General features: G+C 70.3%; 1 protein-coding gene across 1 annotated transcript; it reads left to right on the forward strand.

Moving 5' to 3' along the window:
• Positions 1–369: 369 nt before the first annotated feature.
• LTBP3 (latent transforming growth factor beta binding protein 3) lies at positions 370–25,425 on the forward strand. Its single transcript, XM_075018263.1, has 26 exons — positions 370–981; positions 4,488–4,838; positions 5,502–5,731; positions 5,990–6,095; positions 6,204–6,296; positions 6,850–6,972; positions 7,735–7,893; positions 8,242–8,427; positions 9,166–9,185; positions 9,423–9,501; positions 10,628–10,723; positions 11,906–12,031; positions 12,632–12,763; positions 14,633–14,761; positions 14,863–14,982; positions 15,770–15,892; positions 16,886–17,005; positions 17,561–17,689; positions 18,937–19,104; positions 20,100–20,183; positions 20,401–20,529; positions 21,646–21,783; positions 22,514–22,693; positions 23,472–23,552; positions 24,162–24,296; positions 25,228–25,425. The coding sequence occupies exons 1-26, from the start codon at positions 732–734 to the stop codon at positions 25,380–25,382; spliced, it is 3,642 nt and encodes a 1,213-aa protein (XP_074874364.1). The 5' UTR covers positions 370–731; the 3' UTR covers positions 25,383–25,425.

Below are 25,425 nucleotides of genomic sequence, written 5' to 3' on the forward strand. Positions count from 1 at the left end.
GCGCCGACGGCGCGTGGGGGGGGGGGGGGAGCGAACGCAGCCAAATAAACTCCTGACGACCCCCCAGCCCCCGCCTCCTCCTTGTGGGACCCGGGGGGGGGGCCCCCCCCATCCCCCCCCCGGGGGGGACACCCGGGTGTTTGGGAGCCGCCCCCCCTTCCCCCCCCCCCCCCAATCCGCGTCCGGCCTTTCCCAGCGCTGGAAGAGGACCCGGCCATCCGGGTTCCTCCCCTCCCCCCCCCCCCCATTCCCCCCCCCCCCCAATTCCTGGCGAGCACCCGGCCGTCCCGGCTCCCGCCCACCCTCCCCCGCTCCAGCGGGATCCCAGCCGGCCCCCCCCCCTCCAACCCCCCCCCCCCCAAACCCCATTCCGGAGCGATCCCGAGCGTCCGCCTTCCCGAGGCTGACGGGAACGCGGGCGGCCGGCGGGAAAAACACCCAACCCGCCCCCCCCCACTGACCCCCAACGCCCCCCCCCCTCCTTCCACGGCATCCAGCCCAGGGGGGACCCCCACATCCCGGTGTCCGGGAGCCCCCCCTGGGGGGGGGGGGGAAAACCCGGTATCCGCGCTCGGCCTCAGCTCTCGACCGGGGCCGGCGGTGGAGGGGGGGGGCGCGAAGGCCGGCGTCCGGCCCTGACCCCCCCAACCCGGGCTTGGCGTGACCCCTCGCGGCTCCCCGAATCGGGGGTCAAGGGGAGAGGCCCCCCCCCCCCCCAAATCCGGGCGGTCATGGGGCACTGGGGGGGGGTGTGGGTGGTGCTGGGGGCGCTGGTGGCTTTGGGGGGCGGCGGGGGCGGCGGCGGGGGGGGGACGGCGGTGGCCCGCGAGCGCTTCAAGGTGGTCTTCGCCCCCCTGATCTGCCGGCGGACGTGCCTGAAGGGGCTCTGCCGCGACTCCTGCCAACCCGGCTCCAACATGACGCTCATCGGCGAGAACGGGCACGCGGCCGACACCCTCACCGGCTCCGGCTTCCGCGTCGGTGAGCGCCGAGGCCGCGACCGGGAACGGGGAACGGGATGGGGTTGGGATTGGGGGGGGACGGGGATCAGGAGGGGGACGGCGTGGCACGGGGCGGGGGGACGGGCGTGAGGACCGGGATGGGGACCGGGATGGGCATGGGGACGGGATGGGACAGGGACAAGGACCAGGATGGGGACAGGGATAGGATGGATGGGACGGGGACGGGGATGGGAAGAGGGACAGGAGGGGACAGGGACAAGGACAAGGGACGGGATGGTGGAGGGCAACGGGATGGCACAGGGACAGAGCGGGATGGGGATGGGGACAGGGACAATGACCAGGACGGGGACAGGGACGGGATGGATGGGACGGGGACCGGGACGGGGACAGGGACAGGATGGAATGGGGACAGGGATGGGGACAGGGACGGGATGGGACAGGGACAAGGATAAGGACCGGGATGGGGACAGGGACGGGATGGCAGATGGCAACTGGATGGCACAGGGACAACGACTGGGACGGGGATCGGGACAGGGACAGGGACAGGATGGAATGGGGACAGGGATGGGGACAGGGACGGGATGGGACAGGGACAAGGATATGGACCGGGATGGGGACAGGGTGACGCAGGGATCAGGATGGGGTGACACAGAGATGGCACAGGGACAGGGACAGGGTGGGATGGGAGGGAGATGGGGACAGGGACAGAGATGGCACAGCACAGGGATGAGACAGGGATGAGGACCAGGATGGGGACAGGGACAGGATGGGACAGGGACAAGGACAAGGACCAGGATGGGGACAGGGTGGCACAGGGATCGGGATGGGATGGCACAGGGATGGCACAGGGACAGGGATGGGGACAGGGACGGGATGGCGGATGGCAACGGGATGGCACAGGGACGGGGTGGGATGGGGATGGGGACAGGGACAAGGACCAGGATGGGGACCAGGATGGGAACAGGGACAGAATGGGACAGGGACAAGGACAAGGACCAGGATGGGGACAGGGTGACATGGGGACAAGGAGGGGGTGGCACAGGAATCGGGATGAGGACACGATGGGGACAGGGACAGGGTGGCACAGGGATGGCGCAGGGACAGGGACCACGATGGGGACAGGGATGGGGACACAGACCGGATGGTGGATGGGGACAGGATGGCACGGACAGGATGGGATGGGGACAGGGACGGGGTTCAGGATGGCGGATGGCAACAGGATGGCACAGGGACAGGATGGGATGGGGATGGGGATGGGGACGGGGATGGCACTGGGGCGGCACTGGGGCAGGGATGAGGACCAGGATGGGCACAGGGACAGGATGGGGTGGCACAGGGTGGCATGAGGACAGGGATGGGGACAGGGACAGGATGGGACAGGGACAAGGACCAGGATAGGGACTGGATGGCACGGGGACAAGGAGGGGGTGGCACAGGAATGGGGATGAGGACCAGGATGGGGATGGGGACAGGGACAGAATGGGATGGGATGGAGATGGGGACAGGGAAAGGGAGGGCACAGCACAGGGATGAGACAGGGACCAGGACCAGGATGGGGACAGGGAGGCACAGGGACAGGATGGGGTGGCACAGGGATGGCACAGGGACAGGGACAGGATGGGGACAGGGATGGGATGGAGCTGGTGCAGGGACAGGGATCAGGGCGGGGACAGGGACAGGATGGGATGGAGCTGGGATGGCTCAGGGATGGGGATGAGCACAGCAGAGGAATGAGGACCAGGATGGGGACAGGGACAGGATGGGGTGGCAGAAGGATGGCACAGGCACAGGGATCAGGATGGGGACAGGGATGGGGATGGGGTGGGACAGGGACAAGAATGGGGACAGGGACAGGATGGGGTGGCACAGGGATCAGGATGAGGACAGGGATGGGGGCAGGGACAGGGTGGCACAGGGATCAGGAAGGGATGGCACAGGCACAGGGACAGGGACCGGGATGGGGACAGGGACAGGATGGTGGATGGGGACAGGGATGAAAATGGGGACAGGGTGGCTCAGGGACAGGATGGGGACAGGGACCAGGACCAGGATGGGGACAGGGACAGGATGGATGGGACAGGGACGGGGATGGGGACAGGGACGGAATGGGACAGGGACGGGATGGAGTGGCACAGTGTGGCATGGGGACAGGGGCAGGATGGGACAGGGACAAGGACAAGGACCAGGATGGGGACAGGGTGGCACAGGGATCAGGATGGGGTGGCACGGGGATGGCACAGGGACAGGGATGGGGACAGGGACAGGATGGATGGGACAGGGACTGGGACGGGGACAGGATGGGGACAGGGACGGAATGGGACAGGGACAAGCATAAGGACCAGGATGGGGACAGGGTGGCACAGGGATGAGGATGGGGTGACACGGAGATGGCACAGGGACAGGGATGGGGACAGGGACAGGGTGGGATGGGACGGAGATGGGGACAGGGACAGGGATGGCACAGCACAAGGATGAGACAGGGACCAGGACCAGGGTGGCCCAGGGACAGGATGGACGGGACAGGGATGGGAGAGGGACAAGGGCCAGGATGGGACGGGGACAAGGACAGGGTGGCACGGGGATTGGGATGGGGACAGGGACAGCCGGGGATGGGGACACGGGGACAGATGCCCGCCCTGTGCACCAGGACACAGGCACACACGCGTGTGCGAGCACACGGCACCCAGCCGGGCCCAGGCTGCGGGGGGGGGCACAGGGGGTCCGGGGGGGTGCAGGGGGTTTGGGGGGGACACAGGGGGTCTGGGAGGGTGGAGGGGTTTGGGGGAGCACAGGGATTTGGGGGGATGCAGGGGGTCTGGGGGGGGCACGGGGGGGTCTGGGGGGGGCATAGGGATTTGGGGAGGCACAGGAGTTTTGGAGGGGCACAGGGATTTGGGGGGGCACAGGGGGTCTGGCGGGGGCACAGGGATTTGGGGGGGCACAAGAGTTTCGGGGGGGCACAGGAGTTTTGGAGGAGCACATGGATTTGGGGGGATGCAGGGGGTCTGGGGGGGTGCAGGGGTTTGGGGGATGCAGAGATTTTGGGGGATGCAGGGGATCTGGAGGGGCACAGGGATTTGGGGGGATGCAGGGGTCTGGGGGGGCACAGGGATTTGGGGGGGCACAGGAGTTTTGGAGGGGCACAGGGATTTGGGGGGATGCAGTGGGTGGGGGGGCACAAGGATTTTGGGGGGCGCAGGGATTTTGGGTGGCTCAGGGGGTCTGGGGGGTGCAGGGGGTTTGGGGGGGACACAGGGGGTCTGGGGGGTGGAGGGGTTTGAGGGAGCACAGGGATTTTGGGGGATGCAGAGAGTCTGGGGGGGCACAGGGATTTGGGGGGGCACAGGAGTTTTGGAGGGGCACAGGGATTTGGGGGATGCAGGGGTCTGGGGGGGCACAGGGATTTGGGGGATGCAGGGGGTCTGGGGGGGCACGGGGGGTTCAGGAGGCCCTTGCGGGGCGCGGGGGGGGGGTCAGGGTGCCCGGTGCCCCCCGGCCCCCCCCGACGCCCCGCTCCCCCCGCAGTGGTGTGCCCCCTGCCCTGCATGAACGGGGGCCAGTGCAGCTCCCGCTCCCACTGCCTCTGCCCCCCCGCCTTCACCGGCCGCTTCTGCCAAGTGCCGGCGGGGCGCCAGGGGGGGCCCCCCCCGCCGCCCCCCCCCGCGCCCCCCGACGCCCCCCCCGAGCCCCCCCCGGGGGCCAAAGTCGCCGTTTACGCCGTCCAGGTGATCGCCGACGGCCCCGGGGCGGCTGCCCCCCCCGACCCCCCCTCCGGGGGAACCCACGGGGGGGGCCACGGGGGGGGGCACGGGGGGGGGCACGTCAGCCACGCCACCTTCGTGGTGCCCCTGGGGCCCGGGCACCACTCGGCTGAAGGTATCGGGGGGCTGAAGGGGGGGGGGGCGCACGGGGGGGCCCGTACCGGGGAGCTGGGGGTCCCGGTGCTGGGGGGCACGGGGGTCCCACGTTGGGGTGCCCTTTCCTGGGGGTGCCGGGGGGGTCCCGCGTTGGGGTCCCAGGGTGCTCGTTCCCAGGGGTCCCACGTCAGGGGGTCTGGGGGTGCCCGTACGGGGGGGTCTCGGCTACGCTCGGGGTCCCGGGGGTGCCCATTTCTGGGGGTCTCAGGGGGTCTAGTGGGGGGTGTCCATACTGGGGGTCCCACACACACCCATTGCCAGGGTCTCAGGGGTCCCGGGGTGCCCGTACTGGGGGTCCTGGGGGGCAGGGGGTCCCAGGGGTCCCACATATGCCCATTGCCAGGGTCTCAGGAATCCTGGGGTGCCCATACTGGGGGTCTCGGGGGTCTCCCCCACGCCCATTCCCAGGGTCCTAGGGGTGCTGGGCTGCCCATGCCAGGGGTCCCACATATGCCCGGCATCCCGGGGTGCCCACACTGGGGGTCTCGGGGGTCCCACACACACCCATTCCCAGGCTCCCGGGGGTGCTGAGGCGCCCATGCCAGGGGTCCCACCCGTGTCCGTTCCCGGGGTGCCCGCGCCGGGGGTACCGGGGTGCTGAAGTGCCGGTGCCCCCCCCCAGTGCAGGTGCCGCCGCCGCTGGTGAACGTGCGGGTCCACCACCCCCCCGAGGCCTCGGTGCAGGTTCATCGCATCGAACCCCGACCCCCCGAAGGAGCCCCCCGCGGCCCCGGGCTGCTGCTGGCCCACCCGGCGCAGCCCCCCGCCGGCAGCAAGCCCCCCGCGCCCCCCCGGCCCCACACCCACAAACCCCTCGGCCGCTGCTTCCAGGAGACCCTGCCCAAGCAGTCGGTGAGTGGGGTTGGGGGGGGGGTTTGGGGGGTCGTGGGGTGCAGGGGGGGATGTGGGGTGTGAGGGAGACACGGGGTGCGGGGGGGTTGTGGGGTGTGGGGGGGGGGACACACACACACGGGGTGCACGCTTTGCACAAGGAGCAGACGTTGCAATAGGTGCCGGGGGGATGCGGGTCATTGGGGGGTGCTGGGGGGTATTTAGGGGTCCTGGGGGGGGGGTATTTGGGGGTGCTGACACCCTGACCCCCCCCCCCAGTGCGGCAGCAACCCGCTGCCGGGGCTGACCAAGCAGGAGGATTGCTGCGGCAGCATCGGCACCGCCTGGGGACAGAGCAAGTGCCACAAGTGCCCCCACCTGCAGTGTGAGTGGGGGTCCCCCCCCCCGGCCACCCCACCCCCCCCCAGGGACCCAGGGACCCCCACCCTGGGGGGACGCAGGCGCCCGAGCGTGACCGCGGGGGGTGTTGCAGACACGGGGGTGCAGAAGACGGGCCCCGTCCGGGGGGAGCACGGGGGGGACTGTCCCCAGGGCTACAAGCGCCTCAACAGCAGCCACTGCCAAGGTAGGGCACGCGAGCGTGCGACGGGCGTGCGACGGGCGTGCGGGGAGCGTGCAAGCGGAGTTGAGCCCGTTTGTGCACGGGGGGGAGGGCGCGCACAGGCCGGGGGCGCGCGCGCACGGGGCCACGCGTGTACGTGCACCGCGGGGCCGCGCGCAGGATCGCGCACGCGTGCTGCGGCTACGCGCAGGAAAACCACGCGCGTGCGTGGGGCTGGGGGGGGGGGGTGTGCGCGTGCCCCACGGCGTCGCACGTGGGCGCGCCTGGGGACGCGCGCGTGAGCGCACGGCGGGTACGCGCAACGAGGGCACGCGCAGGCCACGCGCGTGCACGCACGCACGGGGCCACGCGTGTGCGCGCACGGGGCCACGCGTGTGCGCGCACGGGACCGTGCGTGCACAGGGGTCGCGCGCGGGCCGGGCACGCGCAAGCACGCGGGATATGCCTGTGCGGGGGACACGGGCGTGCGTCCACGGGGCACGGGCGTGGAGGGGAGGGGGGGGGTCACGCGTGTGCGCGCCCACGCGTGTGCGGGGCGCTGACGCGGCTGCCGCAGACATCAACGAGTGCGCCATGCAGGGCGTCTGCCAGCACGGCGACTGCCTCAACACCCAGGGCAGCTTCCGCTGCGCCTGCAAAGCCGGGCACGTGCTGGGGCCCTCCCGCAGCCAGTGCCTGCGTACGTGGGGCTGGGGGGGGGGTCCCGGGGGTCCCGGAGGGACGTTGGGACATTCCGTGGGATGCTCTGGTGGGGATCCGTGGGGGTGCTGGGGGAGTCCCAGGGGTCCTGGATGGGGTCTGGGGGTGTCCGTGGGAGGGTTTGGGGGGTCTGTGAGGGTCTCGGGGGGGTGCCGGGGGTACCCTGGGGGGGGTTTATGTGGCATCTACGGGGCTCCGGGGGGTCCCAGGGGTCTGGGAGGGGCATTGGGGGGCTCTGTGGGAGGGTCTGGGGGGGCTGGGGGCTGCCCAGGGGGTCCTGGAGGGGCATTGGGGGGCTCTGTGGGAGGGTCTGGGAAGTCTATGAGGGACTGGGGGGCTGCCGGGGTACCCTGGGGGGGGTCTATGTGGGATCTACGGGGCTCTGGAGGGGTCCCAGGGGTCTGGGAGGGGCACTGTGGGATGCTCGGGGGGGTCCGTGGGGTGTCTGGGGGGGGTCCCAGGGGTCCTGGACAGGGTCTGGGGGTGTCTGTGGGGGATCTATGAGGGTCTGGGGGGGCTGCCAGGGGTACCCTGGGGGGGGTCTATGTGGCATCTTTGGGTTCTGGGGGGCCCCAGGGCTCTGGGAGGGTCTGGGGGGGGGTCCCAGGGGTCCGGGCCAGGGCCAACGGAGGGTCCATGGGAGGCTCGGGGGGGGGTCTCTGGGGGTCTGGGGAGGTGCCACCCCAGCTGCGGGGGCGGGGGGGTGCCGTGGGGTTTTGGGGTGCGTGACCGTCCCCCGCAGCGGAGAAGGGGGAGGAGAGGGGTCTCTGCTTCCGGCTGGTGTCGGGGGCCCAGCAGTGCCAGCACCCCCTGCCCACCCGCCTGACGCGCCAGACCTGCTGCTGCAGCGTGGGCAAGGCCTGGGGGGGCCGCTGCGAGCGCTGCCCCGCCGACGGCACCGGTATGGGGGGCCCTGGGGGGGGGGACACACACACACACAGGGTCCCCATCTTTGGGGGGTGGGGAGGGATGTGGGGGCAGGGGATGTGGGGGGGGAGGGGGGGCAGGATGGGGGTCCCCATCTCTGGGGTGGGGGGGGGTCCCCATCTTTGGGGTGGGATGCGGGGTCAGGGTTCCCATCTGGGGGGGGGGTTAGGGTACTATGGGGGGGGAGCTCAGGGCACCCATCGCGGGGGGGCTGAGGGATGGAGGGACCCATTTTGGGGGGGATGCTGGGTTTGGGGAGGGGGGAGCACAGCCCCCCCCCCACCCCAGCACCCACTGACCCCCCCGATTCCCCCCCCCCCAGCCGCCTTCAAGGCCATCTGCCCGGCGGGGAAGGGGTACCACGTCCTGACCTCCCACCAGACCCTCACCATCCAGGGCGAGAGCGACTTCACCCTCCACATCCACCCCGACGGGACCCCCGAGCGGCCCCCCCGGCCCCCCCCGCCCGCCCCCAGCCCCGCGCCCCCCGACGCGCCCCCGCCCCCAGGTCGGTCACCCCCCCCTCCGCCGTGTCCCCTCGGGGTCTCCCCCCGCTCCCCTGGGGTCCCCTGTGTCCCCCCCCCCCAGGTCCTCATGACCCCCCTGTGCCCCCCCCCGTGTCCCCTGGGGTCCCCCGTGTCCCCCCGTGACCCCTTATGTCCCTCCTAGATCTCCATGACCCTCCCCCCATGTCCCCTGGGGTCCCTTGTGTCCCCCCCCATGTCCCTGTTCCCCCCCCCATGTCCCCTGGGGTCCCTTGTCACCCCCATGTCCCCGTCCCCCCCTTCATGTCCCTGTCCCCCCCCCATGTCCCTGTTCCCCCCCCCATGTCCCCTGGGGTCCCCTGTCCCCCCCCATGTCCCCGTCCCCCCCTTCATGTCCCTGTCCCCCCCCCATGTCCCTGGGGTCCCTTGTCCCCCCCCATGTCCCCGTCCCCCCCTTCATGTCCCTGTCCCCCCCCCATGTCCCTGGGGTCCCTTGTCCCCCCCCATGTCCCTGTGTCCCCCCCCATGTCCCCTGGGGTTCCCTATTCTTCCCTTGTGCCCCCCCCCATGAACCCCTTTTGTCCCCCCCCATGGGGTCCCCTGTGTGTGTCCCCCCCGTGTGTGTCCCCCCACCCCATCCATCACCCCCCGAGGACCCCGTATCCCCCCGGGGTCCCCCATGTCCCTCCGTGACCCCACGTTGTGTCCCCCCCTCCCGCGGGGGGGCCCATTTGGGGTCTCACCGCCCCCTTCCCCCGCAGCCGTGACCCCCCCGGCCATGGTGAGTGTGGGGGGATGGGGGGGCAATGGGGAGAGCTTGAGGGGGGGGAACAGGGACATTGGGGACATCGGGGGAGGGGACAGGGGATGGGCAGGAGGGGGGGCTGGGGGGGGTAGAGGGGACTGGGGGGGCTGGGGGGCGGACACGGGGAGAGCGGGGGGGGCTGGGGGGGACATGGGGGAGCCGGGGGGGGAACCGACACGGGGGGAGCAGAGGGGACAGCAGTGTCCCCCCCAGCTCCCGGCTTTCTGGACCCACTCGGAGGAACAGGGCCTGGAGCAGCCCCCGGGGAGCACCGACCCCCCCCGGTACCCCGGTAAGGGGGGGGGACACGGACACGGGGACACGCAGAGGGATGGGGACGGGACAGGGACGGGCAGAGGATGGGGACACGCGTGGGGACGGGATGGGACACGTGGGGAGAGGAGAGGACATGTGTGGGGACAGGATGGGACACGCGTGGGGACAGGGATGGGACATACGTGGGGACACGGACAGGGATGGGACACGCGTGGGGACAGGATGGGACACGCGTGGGGACGAGAATGGGACACGCGTGGGGACGGGATGGGGACAGGGATCGGACACGCATGGGGACAGGGATGGGACATACGTGGGGACACGGACAGGGATGGGACATGCATGGGGACAGGGATGGGACACGCGTGGGGACAGGGATGGGACACGTGTGGGGACACGGACAGGGATGGGACACACGTGGGGACAGGATGGGACACGTGTGGGGACAGGGATGGGACACACGTGGGGACAGGATGGGACATGTGTGGGGACAGGGATGGGACACGTGGGGACAGGAGAGGACATGTGTGGGGACAGGATGGGACACGCGTGGGGACAGGGATGGGACATACGTGGGGACACGGACAGGGATGGGACACGCGTGGGGACGAGAATGGGACACGCATGGGGACGGGATGGGGACAGGGATGGGACACGTGTGGGGACAGGGATGGGACATACGTGGGGACATGGACAGGGATGGGACATGCATGGGGACAGGGATGGGACACGCGTGGGGACAGGATGGGACACGCGTGGGGACGAGAATGGGACACGCGTGGGGACAGGATGGGACACGTGTGGGGACAGGGATGGGACGTGTGGGGACAGGATGGGACACGTGTGGGGACAGGGATGAGACACGTGTGGGGACACGGACAGGGATGGGACACGCGTGGGGACAGGATGGGACATGTGTGGGGACAGGGATGGGACACGTGGGGACAGGGATGGGACACGCGTGGGGACAGGAGAGGACGTGTGGGGACAGGGATGAGGATGGGGACAGGGACAGGATGGGACACGGGCGGGGATGGGGACAGGAGGGGACGCGCACGGGATGGAGGTGGGATGGGGACGGGGACACCGGGGGGGGGACACCCACAGACCCCGCGGCCCCACCCGTGGCGTGTCCCCCCCAGAGGTGGTCGCCCGTCCCACCACGGCCGTCGTCTGGCGGGTGGTGGCCGAGCAGCACACGCGCAGCGCCGCCGAGATCGCCCCCACCCAGGTCACCGGTGAGGGACCCCCAGACCCTCCTGGGAGCCCCCTTGAGACCCCGGGACCCCCCAATCCCTCTGGGAACCCCCCCGACCCCTCTAAGCCCCTCAGATCTCCCTGGAACACCCCTGGGACCCCCCTAAGCCCCCCAAACCTCCCCTGGGACCCCCCTGAGACCCCCTTGGGACCCCTCAATTGTCCTGGGACCCCCAGACCTTCCTGGAACATCCCTGGGACCCCCTTTAAGCCCCCAAACCTCCCCTGGGACCCCCCCGGGACTCCTGTTGAGACACTGGGACCCCCCCAATCCCTCTAGGACCCCCCCCAACTCCCCTAAGCCCCTCATCTCCATGGGACCCCCTCTGAGCCCCCCAAACCTCCCCTGGGACCCCCCTGAGACCCCCTTGGGACCCCTCAATTGTCCTGGGACCCCCAGACCTCCCGGGAACATCCCTGGGACCCCCTCTAAGCCCCTCAAACCTTCCCTGGGACCCCCCCGGGACTCCTGTTGAGACCCTGGGACCCCCCCAATCCCTCTGGGACCCCCCCCCCGACTCCCCTAAGCCCCTCAGATCTCCCTGGGACCCCCTGGGGACTCTCCTGAGACTCCTGTTGAGACCCTGGGACCCCCCCAATCCCTCTGGGACCCCTCTGACCCCTCTAAGCCCCTCAGACCTCCCTGGAACATCCCTGGGACCCCCTCTAAGCCCCCAAACCTCCCCTGGGACCCCCCCCGGGATGCCTGTTGAGACACTGGAAACCCCTCCCCCCAATCCCTCTGGGACCCCCCCCCCGACTCCCCTAAGCCCCTCGGATCTCCCTGGGACCCCCTCTAAGCCCCCCAAACCTCCCCCGGGACCCCCCTGAGACCCTCCTGGGACCCCCCAGAACCCCTCTGAGTCCCTCAGACCTCCCTGGGACCCCCTCTAAGCCCCCAAACCTCCCCCAGGACCCCCCTGAGACCCTCCTGGGACCCCCCAGAACCCCTCTGAGTCCCTCAGACCTCCCTGGGACCCCCTCTAAGCCCCCAAACCTCCCCCGGGACCCCCCTGAGACCCTCCTGGGACCCCCCAGAACCCCTCTGAGTCCCTCAGACCTCCCTGGGACCCCCTCTAACACCCCCAAAGCTCTCCTGGGACCCCTCTGGGACCCCTTGGGACCCTTTGGGACCCCCTGAGCCCCCCTGTGCCCTCCCCCAGAGACGGACGAGTGCAAACTGAACCGCAACATCTGTGGCCCCGGCGAGTGTGTGATGGGGCCGGGGGGGTACAGCTGCCTCTGCTACCCGGGGTACCGCTGGCACCCCCAGCGCCGCTACTGCACCGGTACGGGGGGGCTGGGGGGGGGTCCTGCCTGCACCCCCAGTGCCGCTGCACCAGTATGGGGGGGCTGGGGGGGGGGCTGCCTGCACCCCGAGTGCTGTTGCACCAGTATGGGGGGGCTGGGGGGGGGCTGCCTGCACCCCGAGTGCTGTTGCACCAGTATGGGGGGGCTGTGTGCACCCCCAGTGCTGCTATGGGTGATATTCAGCCTCACTGCACGGCTGCACACGCGTGTGCATGGGGGAACGTAGCTGCACACGCGTGTGCACCGTGCAGGACAGCTCATTGTGAGTACGTGTGCGTGCGTGGGGGAACACGGCTGCACACGTGCATGCATGGGGGGGGTCACAACTGCACACGTGTGTGCACGGTGCAGGACAGGTCATTGTGAGTACACGCGCGTGCATGGGGGAGCATGGCTGCACACGCGCATGCACGGGGGGGTCACAACCGCACACGCACGTGCGCATATGACCGCACGCCTGTGCCCGGCAGGCCACAACCGCACATGCGTGTGCCTGGCGCAGCACGTCTCGCCGTGCACGGGGAAGGGCGTCTGTGTGTGTGCATGTCACGCCTTCACACGCGTGTGCCCCCGTGCAGACGTGAACGAGTGCGAGGCGGAGCCGTGCGGCGCCGGCCGCGGCGTCTGCATGAACACGGGCGGCTCCTACAACTGTCACTGTCACCGCGGGTTCCAGCTCAGCCTGCACAAGGGCGTGCGATCCTGCGCCGGTGAGCGGCCGGGGACGCGACACGGGGGGCACGGGGACACGGGACATGGGGACGTGGGACACGGGGACATGACACGGGGACGTGGGACATGGGGACGTGGGGACACGGGGATGTGGGGACACAGGACATGGGGACGTGGGACACGGGGATGTGGGGACACAGGACATGGGGACGTGGGACACGGGGACGTGGGGACACGGGGATGTGGGGACACAGGACATGGGGACGTGGGACACGGGGACATGACACGGGGACGTGGGACATGGGGACGTGGGGACACGGGGATGTGGGGACACAGGACATGGGGACGTGGGACACGGGGATGTGGGGACACAGGACATGGGGACGTGGGACACGGGGACATGACACGGGGATGTGGGACATGGGGACGTGGGGACACGGGGATGTGGGGACACGGGGAGGTGGGGACAGAGGACATGGGGACGTGGGACACGGGGACATGACACGGGGACGTGGGATGTGGGGATGTGGGGACACGGGGACGTGGGGACATGGGGATGCGGGGACACAGGACATGGGGACGTGGGACACGGGGATGTGGGGACACAGGACATGGGGACGTGGGACACGGGGACATGACACGGGGACGTGGGATGTGGGGATGTGGGGACACGGGGACGTGGGGACATGGGGATGCGGGGACACAGGACATGGGGACGTGGGACACGGGGACATGACATAGGGACATGGGACATGGGGACGTGGGACATGGGGACGTGGGGACACAGGACATGGGGACGTGGGACACGGGGATGTGGGGACACAGGACATGGGGATGTGGGACACGGGGACATGACATAGGGACATGGGACTGGGGACGTGGGACATGGGGATGTGGGGACACGGGGACGTGGGACACAGGACATGGGGACGTGGGACACAGGGACACGGGACACAGGGGCGTGGGGACACGGGGACGTGGTGTCACAGGGTCACAGGACGTGGGGATGTGGGGCACGAGGACACGGGGAAAAGGAGACGTGGGGATATGGGACACGGGGATATGGGGCATGGGGATGGGGGACATGGCACGGGGACGTGGGGGCATGGGGAAGGGGCAGGGGACAAGGGACACGGGCAGTGGGTGGGGGAGATGGGACAGGGATGGGGACACAGGACAGGATTGGGGACACGGGATGAGGTTGGGGACATCGGACAGGGTTTGGGGAGAGGCAGCAAGGTTGGGGACAGGATGAGGTTGGGGACACGGGAGAGGGTTTGGGGACATGGGACGAGGTTGGGGACACGGGATGAGGTTGGGGATGGGATGACGTTGGGGACATGGGGCAGGGCTTGGGGACACAGGGCAGGGTTTGGGGACACGGGATGAGGTTGGGGGACACGGGATGAGGTTGGGGACACAGGACAAAGTTGGGGATGCAGGGCAGGGTTTGGGGACACGGGACGAGGTTGGGGACACAGGGCAAGGTTTGGGGACACGGGACGAGGTTGGGGGACACGGGACGAGGTTGGGGGACACGGGACGAGGTTGGGGACATGGGGCAGGGTTTGGGGACACGGGACAAGGTTGGGAATGCAGGGCAGGGTTTGGGTACACTGAATGAGTTTGGGGGACACGGGACAAGGTTGGGGACACAGGACAGGGTTGGGGGACATGGGACGAGGTTGGGGACACGGGACGAGGTTTGGGGACACGGGATGAGGTTGGGGACACGGGACGAGGTTGGGGACACGGGACGAGGTTGGGGGACATGGGATGAGGTTGGGGACACAGGGCAAGGTTTGGGGACACGGGATGAGGTTTGGGGGACACGGGACAAGGTTTAGGACATGGGGCAAGGTTTGGGGACACGGGACGAGGTCGGGGACACGCCCGCGCGCCCGCAGACATCGACGAGTGCGCCAAGGCGGACATCTGCGGGGACGGCGGCACCTGCGCCAACGTCCCCGGCCACTACAAGTGCGAATGCCACCCGGGCTACCGCCGCAAGAGCTCGAGGCAGCCCCTCTGCGAAGGTGACCCCCCCGCGGGGACGACCCCCGTCACGGGGTGCCGCGGGCTCTCCCCGCGTGTGTGTCCGCCCCTGACCTGTCCCCCCCCCGTGTCCCCCCCCCAGACATCAACGAGTGCCTGGACGTGGGGACGTGTCCCGAAGGCAAATGCGAGAACCAGCCCGGGGGGTTCCTCTGCACCCCCTGCCCCCCCGGCTTCCGCGGCCACAACGGCGCCTGCATCGGTGCGGACCCCCCCGGGGACCCCCACCCCACCCCAGGACCCCCATCCCTGGGACACCCTCCTTGGGGATCCCCCCGGGAATCCCCTGCTCTGAGGACCCCCTACTCCAGGACCTCCTGCCCTGGGACCCCTGCCCCCCTTGGGGACTCCCCCGGGGACCCGCATCCCTGGGGACCCCCTGCCCCGGGACCCCCATCCCCAGGGACCCCCAATACCCATGTGTCCCCCACCTTGGGGACCCTGGATTCCATGCCCCCCCCCTCCCCAGGGACCCCAATATCCGTGTGCCCCCACCTTGGGGACCCTGGGATCCCCTCCCCTGGGGACCCCCTGCCCTGGGACCCCCTCCTAGGGACCCCCTGGGAATCCCCTGCCCTGAGGACCCCCTACTCCAGGACCCCCATCCTTGGGAGCCCCCCCTTGAAGACCCTCCCCCAGGGACCCCCCACCCCAGGACCCCCTGCCCTGGGACCCTCTCCTTGGGGATCCCCCTGGGGACCCCCATCCCTGGGGACCCCCATCCCCAGGGACCCCAATACCCATGTGCCCCCCACCTTGGAGACCCCGGATTCCATGCCCCCCCCTCCCCAAGGACCCCAATACCCATGTGCCCCCCACCTTGGAGACCCCAGATTCCATGCCCCCCCCTCCCCAAGGACCCCAATATCCATGTGCCCCCCACCTTGGGGACCCCGGGATCCCCTCCCCTGGGGACCCCCTGCCCTGGGACCCCCCCCTCCACTCTGGGGTCCCCAATATCTCTGTTCCCCCACCTCGGGGACCCCCAGACGTGAACGAGTGTGAGGCGGGGGGGCTCTGCCCCAGCGGGGTCTGCGTCAACACCCCCGGCTCCTTCAAGTGCCAGTGCCCCCCCGGGCTGCAGCCCGCCAGGGACCCACCCCGCTGCGAAGGTGCTCCCCCCCCCCGGGATCTATAGGGGATGGGGGCTACAGGGGGGCTGGGGGGGTATAGGGGGGCTGGGGGCTTACCTGGGGGCTGGGGGTGCACCCCACCGGGAACACACCCTGCTGGGAAATGGGCCCCCCCCCAGATCTATAGGGGCTGGGGGGTATATGGGGGGCTGGGGGGGTTGGGGGTATAGGGGGGCTGGGGGGTATATGGGGGCTGGGGGGTTTTGTGGGGGCTGGGGGGGTATATGGGGGTCTGGGGGGGTTGGGGGTATAGGGGGTCTGGGGAGGTATATGGGGGTCTGGGGGCTATATGGGGTCTGGGGGGGGTTGTGGGGTCTGGGGGGGGTATATGGGGGTCTGGGGCGTATATGGGGGTCTGGGGGGGTTGGGGTATAGGGGGTCTGGGGAGGTATATGGGGGTCGGGGGCTATATGGGGGTATATGGGGTCTGGGGGGGTTTTGTGGGGTCTGGGGGGTATATGGGGGTCTGGGGGGGTTGGGTGTATAGGGGGGCTGGGGGGTATATGGGAGTATATGGGGTCTGGGGGGGTTTTGTGGGGTCTGGGGGGGTATATGGGTCTGGGGGGGTATATGGGGGTCTGGGGGGGTTGGGGGTATAGGGGGTCTGGGGAGGTATATGGGGGTCTGGGGTCTATATAGGGGTATATGGGGTCTGGGGGGGTTTGTGGGGTCTGGGAGGGAATATCGGTCTGGGGGGGTATATGGGGGTCTGGGGGTATAAGGGGTTTGGGGCTATATGGTGTTGGGGGGGTATATGGGTCCGGGGGATATATGGGGGTCTGCGGGGTTTTTTTGTGGGGTCTGGGGGGGGGATATGTGGGTCTGGGGGGGGTCTGGGGGGGTCTGTGAGGTTTGGGGGTATGTGGGTCTGGGGGTGCATAGGTGGGGGGGTATATGGGTCCCGGGGGGTAAATGGGTCAGGGTCTGTACATGGGGGGGGGGGGCGCTGCCTAGTACTCCCCCCCCCCCCAGACATCGACGAGTGTGAGTTCGCGGCGGCGTGCGTGGGGGGCGAGTGTGTGAACACGCCGGGCTCCTACCGCTGCCTCTGCCGGCCCGGCTACGCCCTGGTGCACGGCCGCAAGTGCCAAGGTGAGCGCTCGCACGCGCGCGTGCAAGGGCCCCGCGCCCCCCCCAAGCGCTCAACGGGCCCCGGCAAAACTCTTGCACGGCTTGAGCGGCGTCACGCTGCGGCGTGTGCACCCTCTGTGCGACGGAGCGTGCAAAACTCCCCTCGCGTGCGTGCAAGGGCCCCGGGGGGGGGCTTGGGCGTGCAAGGGCTCTTTGCACGAGTGGGTGTGCGTCGCACGGTGCTGTGTGTCAGGGCTGGCGGGCTGAGGGAGCGTGAGTGGCCTCGCGGTCCATACCGGGGCCCCTTGCACGACCGTCCGTCGCACGACGGTGCGTGCAAGAGCCCCTCGCGCGACCCCGCGTTGCACGACAACGTGCGCGAGCGCCCCTCGTGCGACTGCGTATGGCACGACGGCGCGTGCGACGTCCCTTGCACGACCGCTCATCGCACGATGACGCCGGGTCGACCCCGTCCATCCCCTTGCGTGCGAGATTGGGGGGGGGGTGTTGGGTGTGCGTGTGCCCCACGCGCGCGTGCCTTGCACGAGGGTCGTGCGAGGCCGGCGGCTCCCGCAGACATCGACGAGTGTGCGCTGGACGCGGGGCTCTGTGCCCCCCACGGCGCCTGCACCAACCTGGAGGGCTCCTTCGCCTGCCTCTGCCCCCCCGGCTTCAGCCCCTCGCCCGACCGCCGCAGCTGCCAGGGTGGGCACGAGGGGAGGGGGCACCGGGGGGGTCCCTGGGGGTGCCCAAGGGGTCATATGGGCTCGGGGAGGGGGGTCCCTGGGGGTCTCCAGGGGGTTATAGGGGCTTTGGGGGAGGCCCTGGGGGGGGTCTGGGAGTGCCCAGGGGGTTATAGGGTCTTGGGGGGGGGGTCCCTGGGGGTCCCAAGGGGTTACAGGGACTCTGGGGGGGGGGTCCCTGGGGGTCTGGGGGTGCCCAGGGGGTTATACGGGCTCTGCGGGGTCCCTGGGGGTCCCAAGGGGTTACAGGGACTCTGGGGGAGGCCCTGGGGGGGGGGGTCTGGGGGTCTAGGGGTGCCCAGGGGGTTATATGGGCTCTGGGGGGGGGTCCCTGGGGGTCTCCAGTGGGTTATAGGGGCTCTGGGGGATCCCTGGGGGTCCCAAGGGGTTACAGGGGCTCTGGGGGGGGTTCCTGGGGGTCTGGGGGTGCCCAGGGGGTTATACAGGCTCTGGGGGGTCCCAAGGGGTTACAGGGACTCTGGGGGGGGGTCCTGGGGGTCTGGGGGTGCCCAGGGGGTTATAGGGTCTTGGGGGGGGTCCCTGGGGGGGTTGCTGGGGTTACAGAGGCTCTGGGGGGTCCCTGGGGGGTCCCAAGGGGTTACAGGGGCTCTAGGGGGTCCCTGGGGGTCTGGGGGTGCCCAGGGGGTTATACGGGCTCTGGGGGGTCCCTGGGGGTCCCAAGGGGTTACAGGGACTCTGGGGGAGGCCCTGGGGGGGGGGTCTGGGGGTCTAGGGGTGCCCAGGGGGTTATATGGGCTCTGGGGGGGGGTCCCTGGGGGTCTCCAGTGGGTTATAGGGGCTCTGGGAGATCCCTGGGGGTCCCAAGGGGTTGCAGGGGCTCTGGGGGGGGTTCCTGGGGGTCTGGGGGTGCCCAGGGGGTTATATGGGCTCTGGGGGGTCCCTGGGGGTCCCAAGGGGTTACAGGGGCTCTAGGGGGTCCCTGGGAGGGTTCCTGGATGTCCAGGGGTTCCCAAGGTGTCTTATGGGTTCTGGGGGGTCCTGGGGGTCCTCAAGGGGTCATTTGGGGGGTCCTGGGGGTCCCCAAGGGGTCATTTGGGCTCTGGGGGGTCTCTGGGGGGGTCCCTGGGTGTCCAGAGGTCCCCAAGGGGTCATAGGGGTTCTGGGGGGTCCCTGGGGGGTCCCCAAGGGGTCATATGGTCTCTGAGGGGGCCGCGGGGCCGGTGGCAGCGGGGCTGACGGGGGTCTCAGCGCGGGAGCCCCCAGCCCCGCGGAAGGAGTGTTACCTCAACTTCGACGACTCCGTCTTCTGCGACTCGGTGCTGGGCACCAACGTGACGCGGGGGGAGTGCTGCTGCTCGCTGGGGGCCGGCTGGGGGGACCACTGCGAGGTGTACCCCTGCCCCCTCCCCTCCTCCGGTACGGGGGGGTCCCCGCCGGGGCTCACCCCAGCTCCTGCCCCTGCTTGGGGGGACGGGGGGGGCTCTAGGATGGGGCTGAGGGGGCTGCGGTGGGCATGGGGGGCTCTAGGATGGGGCTGGGGGTCCCCAGCGAGGGGTACCCCAGCCCTGTCCCCTCCTTGGGGGGTCCTGGGGGGTCTAGAATGGGGCTGGGGGGGCTCTGGGATGAGGCTGGGGATCCCCAGCGAGGGGTACCCCAGCTCTGTCCCCTCCTTGGGGGGTCTGGGATGGGGCTGGGGGTCCTCAGCGAGGGGTACCCCAGCCCTGTCCCCTCCTTGGGGGGTTCTGGGGGGTCTAGGATGGGGCTGGGGGGGTACGGTGGGCATGGGGGGGCTCTGGGATTGGGCTGGGGGTCCCCAGCGAGGGGTACCCCAGCTCTGTCCCCTCCTGGGATGGGTCTGGGGGGGACTTTGGGGTCCTGGGGGGGCTCTAGGATGGGGCTGGGGGTCCCCAGCGAGGGGTACCCCAGCCCTGTCCCCTCCTTGGGGGGTCTAGGATGGGGCTGGGGGTGCTGCAGTGGGCATGGGGGGGCTCTAGGATGGGGCTGGGGGGGGTGTGGTGGGCATGGGGGGCCCTAGAATGGGGCTGGGGGTCCCCAGCAAGGGGTACCCCAGCCCCAGCCCCTCCTGGGATGGGTCTGGGGGGGACTTTGGGGTCCTGGGGGGGCTCTAGGATGGGGCTGGGGGTCCCCAGCGAGGGGTACCCCAGCCCTGTCCCCTCCTTGGGGGGTCCTGGGGGGTCTAGGATGGGGCTGGGGGGGCTGCAATGGGTATGGGGGGCTCTAGGGTGGGCCTCAGCGATGGGGACCCTTAGGGGGTCCGGGGGTCCGCGCGGGCTGAGGGAGGGGGCTCCCCACCCCACCCCCGGGTCCCCTCTGGGGGTGGGGACCCCCTGGTGTGGTTTGGGGGTACAGGACCCCCCCCCTCCACTGACAGCCCCCCCCCACCCCCCCAGCCGAGTTCCTGGCCCTCTGTCCCGACGGGAAGGGCTTCATCCAGGACGACAACGGCCTCGACTACGGGGTCCCCGCGCACCGGGGTGAGCCCCCCCCGTGTCCCCCCCCCCACGTCCCCGTGTCTCTGCCCACCGGGGTCCCCCACCCCCCCATCCCGATGGGGTCCCCCGTGTCCCCACCTCCCCATTAGGGACCCCCATTTCCCCCCCCCTCCCCACACTCCGCTGCCGGGGTCCCCTTGGGGGTCCCGCTGGGGAGGGGGGTGTCCCTGTGTCTGACCCCCCCCCCGACCCCCCCCAGACATCGACGAGTGCGGGCTCTTCGGGTCGGAGATCTGCAAGGAGGGAAAATGCGTGAACACGCAGCCGGGCTACGAGTGCTACTGCAAGCAGGGCTTCGACTACGACAGCGGGCTGCTGCAGTGCTTGGGTGCGGGGGGGGGAAATGGGGGGCTGGGGGGCGATGGGGGGCGATGGGGAGCGATGGGGGGCAATGGGGGGTAATGGGGAGTGAGGGGGGCAATGGGAGGCAATGGGGGCGATGGGGGGCAATGGGGGGCAGTGGGGAGTGATGGGGAGCGATGGGGAGCGATGGGGAGCGATGGGGGGCTACGGGGGGCAATGGGAGGCAATGGGGTCAATGGGGGGCAATGGGGGGCGATGGGGAGTGATGGGGGCAATGGGGAGTGATGGGGGGCAATGGGGGGTAATGGGGGCGATGGGGGGTGATGGGGGCAATGGGGTCAATGGGGGGCAATGGGGGGTAATGGGGGGCAATGGGAGGCAATGGGGGGCGATGGGGGGTGATGGGGGGCAATGGGGAGCGATGGGGGGCAATGGGGAGTTATGGGAGGCAATGGGGGGCTATGGGGGGCTACAGGGGCAATGGGAGGCAATGGGGAGCGATGGGGGGCAATAGGGGGTAATGGGGGACAATGGGAGGCAATGGGGGGCGATGGGGGGCAATGGGGGGCAATGGGCAGTTATGGGAGGCAATGGGGGGCTACAGGGGGCAATGGGGGGCAATGGGGAGCGATGGGGGGCTACGGGGGGCAATGGGAGGCAATGGGGTTAATGGGGGGCAATGGGGAGTAATGGGGAGCAATGGGGGACAGTGGGGAGCAATGGGGAGTGATGGGGCTATGGGGAGCAATGGGGGGCAATGGGGGCTATGGGGGGCAATGGGGGGCAATATGAGGCTATGGGGAGTAATGGGGGGCAATGGGGGCAATGGGGGGCTATGGGGGGCAATGGGGAGTGATGGGGAGCAATGGGGGCAGTAGGGAACGACGGGGGGCAGTGGGGGGTGATGGGGAGCAATGGGAGGCAATGGGGGGCTATGGGGGGCAATGGGGGGCTATGGGGGGCAATGGGGGGCAATATGAGGCAATGGGGAGTAATGGGGGCAATGGGGCTATGGGGCTATGGGGTGTTATGGGAGGCAATGGGGGGCAATGGGGGCTATGGGGAGTAATGGGGGCTATGGGGGGTGATGGGAGGCAATGGGGGGCGCTGGGGGGGTCCCCACGAGCCCCCCCCCCCCCAGACGTGGACGAGTGCCTGGACGAGTCCAACTGCGTGGACGGGGCGTGCGAGAACACGCGCGGCTCCTTCCGCTGCACGTGCCCCCCCGGCGCCCGCTACCACCCCCTGCAGCGCCGCTGCCTGCCCCCCCCCGAGACCGGTCAGCACCCGTGGGCGCGGGGGCGTGCGAGGGGTCTGGGGGCGTGCGAGGGGGTGGGGAGGCGTGCAAGGGCCACGTGAGGAGCATGCAAGGGGGCGTGGGGGGCGTGCGAGGGGTGTGCGAAGGCCGTGCGAGGCACCTGAGTGTGTGCGAGCCCTCGTGCGAGGCCCCACGTGAGCTGTGCGAGCCCCTGTGCGAGGCACGTGACCCTGGTGCAAGCCCCGTGCGAGGCACATGAGCCCCGCGCGAGGCACACGCGAGGCACGTGATCCCCGTGCGAGCCCCTCTGCGAGGCGTGTGACCCTCATGCAAGCCCCCACGCGAGGCATGAGCCCCGTGCGAGGCACACGCGAGGCACACGAACCTCGTGCGAGCCCCTGTGCAAGGCACGTGACCCTCATGCAAGCCCCGTGCGCAGCATGTGGCCCTCGTGCGAGCCCCCATGCGAGGCACATGAGCCCCATGCGAGGCGCATAAGAGGCACGTGATCCTTGTGTGAGCCCCGTGTGAGGCACGTGACCCTCGTGCGAGCCCCCACACGAGGCACATGGGCAGCACGTGATCCTTGTGCGCGAGGCACGTGGGCAGCACGTGACCCTCGTGCGAGGCGCGTGCCCCTCGCGCGAGCCCCCGCACGAGGCACACGGGCGGCACGTGACCCTCGCGCGAGCCCCGTGCGAGGCGCGCGACCCTCGTGCGAGGCCCGGTGCGAGCCCCCGTGCCCCCGCAGAGCGCGCCCCCCCCGAGCGGCCCCCCCCGGAGCGGCGGGACGTCTGCTGGCAGCGGCGGGGCGAGGAGGGGGTGTGCGGGGCGCCCCTCGGGGGGGGCCCCCTCTCCCTGGAGGAGTGCTGCTGCCGGGGGGGGGCCGGCTGGGGGCACCACTGCCGGCCCTGCCCCCCCCGCCCCCCAGGTGACCCGGGGGGGGGACAACCGGGGGGGGGGCCCTGGGGGTTTTGGGGGGGGGGGCCCTATGGGGTACGGAGGGGCCTATGGGGGGGGCCTATGGGATTTGGGGGGGCCCTATGGGTTACGGGGGGGCCTATGGGGGGGCCTATGGGATTTGGGGGGGCCCTATGGGGTACAGGGGGGCCTATGGGGGGGGCCTATGGGATTTGGGGGGGGCCCTATGGGATTTGGGGGGCCCTATGGGGTACGGAGGGGCCTATGGGGGGGGCCTATGGGATTTGGGGGGGCCCTATGGGTTACGGGGGGGCCTATGGGGGGGCCTATGGGATTTGGGGGGGCTGTATGGGATTTGGGGGGGGCTTATGGGGGGACCCTATGGGGTATGGGGGGGCCCTGTGGGGTTTGGGGGGGGCCTATAGGGGGACCCTATGGGGTATGGGGGGGCCTTATGGGGTACCGGGGGTCCTGTGGGGTATGGGGGGGCCCTGTGGGGTTTGGGGGGGCCCTATGGGATTTGGGGGGGCCCTACGGGATATGGGGAAGCTGGAGGGGACCCTATGGGCTGGGGGGGGTCCTATGGGATATGAGGGGGGCCGCATGGGATTGGGGGGGGTCTATGGGGTATGTGGGGGTCCTATGGGATATGGGGGGGCCCTGTGGGCGATGAGGGGGTCTCTATGGGGTATTGGGGGGGCTGTAGAGGGTTCTGGGGCCGAGGGGCGCATGTGGTGGGCCCGGGGGGGGGTCGGGGGGGTCGGGGGGTGACGCGGGGGCCCCCCCAGGCCTGCAGTGCTCCTCGTCGCAGAGCGAGAGCAACTCCTTCTGGGACGTCAGCCCCCTCGGCCTGGGGGGGCCCCGCAGAGGTGGGACCCCCGACTGCGCCCGGGACCCCCAAACAGCAGCCGTGGGACCCCCATAGCCCCCCGGGGACACCCCCACGCTGGGGACCCCCCACCCCAAGGACCCCAAACCTTGGCCCTGAGACTCCCAGCGACCCCCCCCCAACACACTTTGGGACCCAAACCCTTGGTCAGGGGACCCCGAGGGACACCCCCCCCCCCCAGCCCCAGGGACCCCAAAATCACAGCCCAGAGACCCCCAATGCCCCCAGGGGACCCCCCCCCACCCTGGGGACCCCAAAACCTTGGCCCAGGGCCCCCCATAGTCCCCGGGGACCCCCCCCCATCCTGGGGACCCCCACCCCAGGGACCCCAAACCTTGGCCCCAGGCCCCCCATAGCCCCCAGGGACCCCAAACCTTGTCCCTGGGACCCCCCAACCTGGGGACCCCCCCCCATGCTGGGGACCCCAAAACTTTACCCCAGGCTCCCCCATAGCCCCCCCCCAACCTAGGGACCCCCCCCAACCCCAGGACACCCCATAGCCCCCCCTTCCCCAACCTTGGGACCCCCCAACCTTGGCTGTGGGAGCCCCCAGGGCCCCCCCCAGACCCCCCCATCTGCCCCCCCCCAGGCGAGGAGAGCTCGGAGGAGGACTCGGCCGAGTGCCCCTGCCCCGGGGGGGGCCGCTGCCTCCGCTCCTTCCCCGGCCGGGGCTGCGAGTGCCCCCCCGGTTTCCAGCCAGACCCCTCCCGCACCCGCTGCCTGGGTGAGACCCCCCCCCAACGCCTGGGTCCCCCCCAGAATGCCTGGGTGTCGTGTGTCCCCCCCCCGCAAACGCCTGGGTACCTGGGGAGGGGGTCAGGACCCCCCCCCCATACTCCTGGGTCCCCTAAGGGGGGTGCTCCCCCAAATGTTAGGGTCCCTGTTGGGGGGGGTGCATATGGGGGACCCCCCCCCTAGACACCAGGGATCCCAAAGGGGGGGCAGCTGGCTTTGGGGCACATATGGGGGAGACCCCCCCCCTACACACCAGGGTCCCCAAAGGGGGGGCTGGCTTTGGGGTGCATACGGGGGGGACGCCTACACACCAGGGACCCCAAAGGGGGGGGGGCTGGCTTTGGGGCACATATGGGGGACCCCCCCTTAGACATCAGGGACCCCAAAAGGGGGGGGGAGCTGGCTTTGGGGTGCTTGGGGGACCCCCCCCTTAGACATCAGGGACCCCAAAAGGGGGGGGGAGCTGGCTTTGGGGTGCTTGAGGGACCCCCCCTTAGACATCAGGGACCCCAAAAGGGGGGGGGAGCTGGCTTTGGGGTGCTTGGGGGACCCCCCCTTAGACATCAGGGACCCCAAAGGGGGGGGGGAGCTGGCTTTGGGGTGCTTGAGGGACCCCCCCTTAGACATCAGGGACCCCAAAAGGGGGGGGGAGCTGGCTTTGGGGTGCTTGAGGGACCCCCCCGAGACACCAGGGACCCCAAAGGGGGGGGCTGGCTTTGGGGGACCTCTCCCTAGACATTGGGGACCCCCCAAGGTGGGGGGTGCTGGGCTGTACTGGTCGGCACTGCAGGGGGGCGGTTGCGTGTTTGGGGGACACCGGTGGGGTTGCCGGGCCCTGCCGCCCCGGGGGTGCGTGGGGCGGGTTTGGGGGTCCCGGGGGGGGGTTGTTCACGGGGGTCCCCGACGCCGGTCGCCCCCAGACATCGACGAGTGCCGGGAGCCGAGCCGGGGGGGGCTGCGGTGCCGCCACGAGCGTTGCGTCAACACCAGCGGCTCCTTCCGCTGCGCCTGCAAAGCGGGGGCCACCCGCTCCCGCCAGCACGGGGGGCTCTGCCTCCCCCAGCGACGACGCTGAGACCCCAACCCCTGCGCCCCAATAAAGGCTGGGGGGAAACCGC

This window comes from Buteo buteo, chromosome 29 (assembly GCF_964188355.1).
Source record: "Buteo buteo chromosome 29, bButBut1.hap1.1, whole genome shotgun sequence".
NCBI lineage: Eukaryota > Metazoa > Chordata > Aves > Accipitriformes > Accipitridae > Buteo > Buteo buteo.

Coding starts and splice junctions, on each gene's coding strand:
- LTBP3 (XM_075018263.1), top strand. CDS start 732: ATGGGGCACTGGGGGGGGGTGTGGGTGGTGCTGGGGGCGCTGGTGGCT. Junction 14,762..14,862: donor GAGGCAGCCCCTCTGCGAAG/GTGACCCCCCCG, acceptor TCCCCCCCCCAG/ACATCAACGAGTGCCTGGAC. Junction 23,553..24,161: donor CCTGGGGGGGCCCCGCAGAG/GTGGGACCCCCG, acceptor GCCCCCCCCCAG/GCGAGGAGAGCTCGGAGGAG.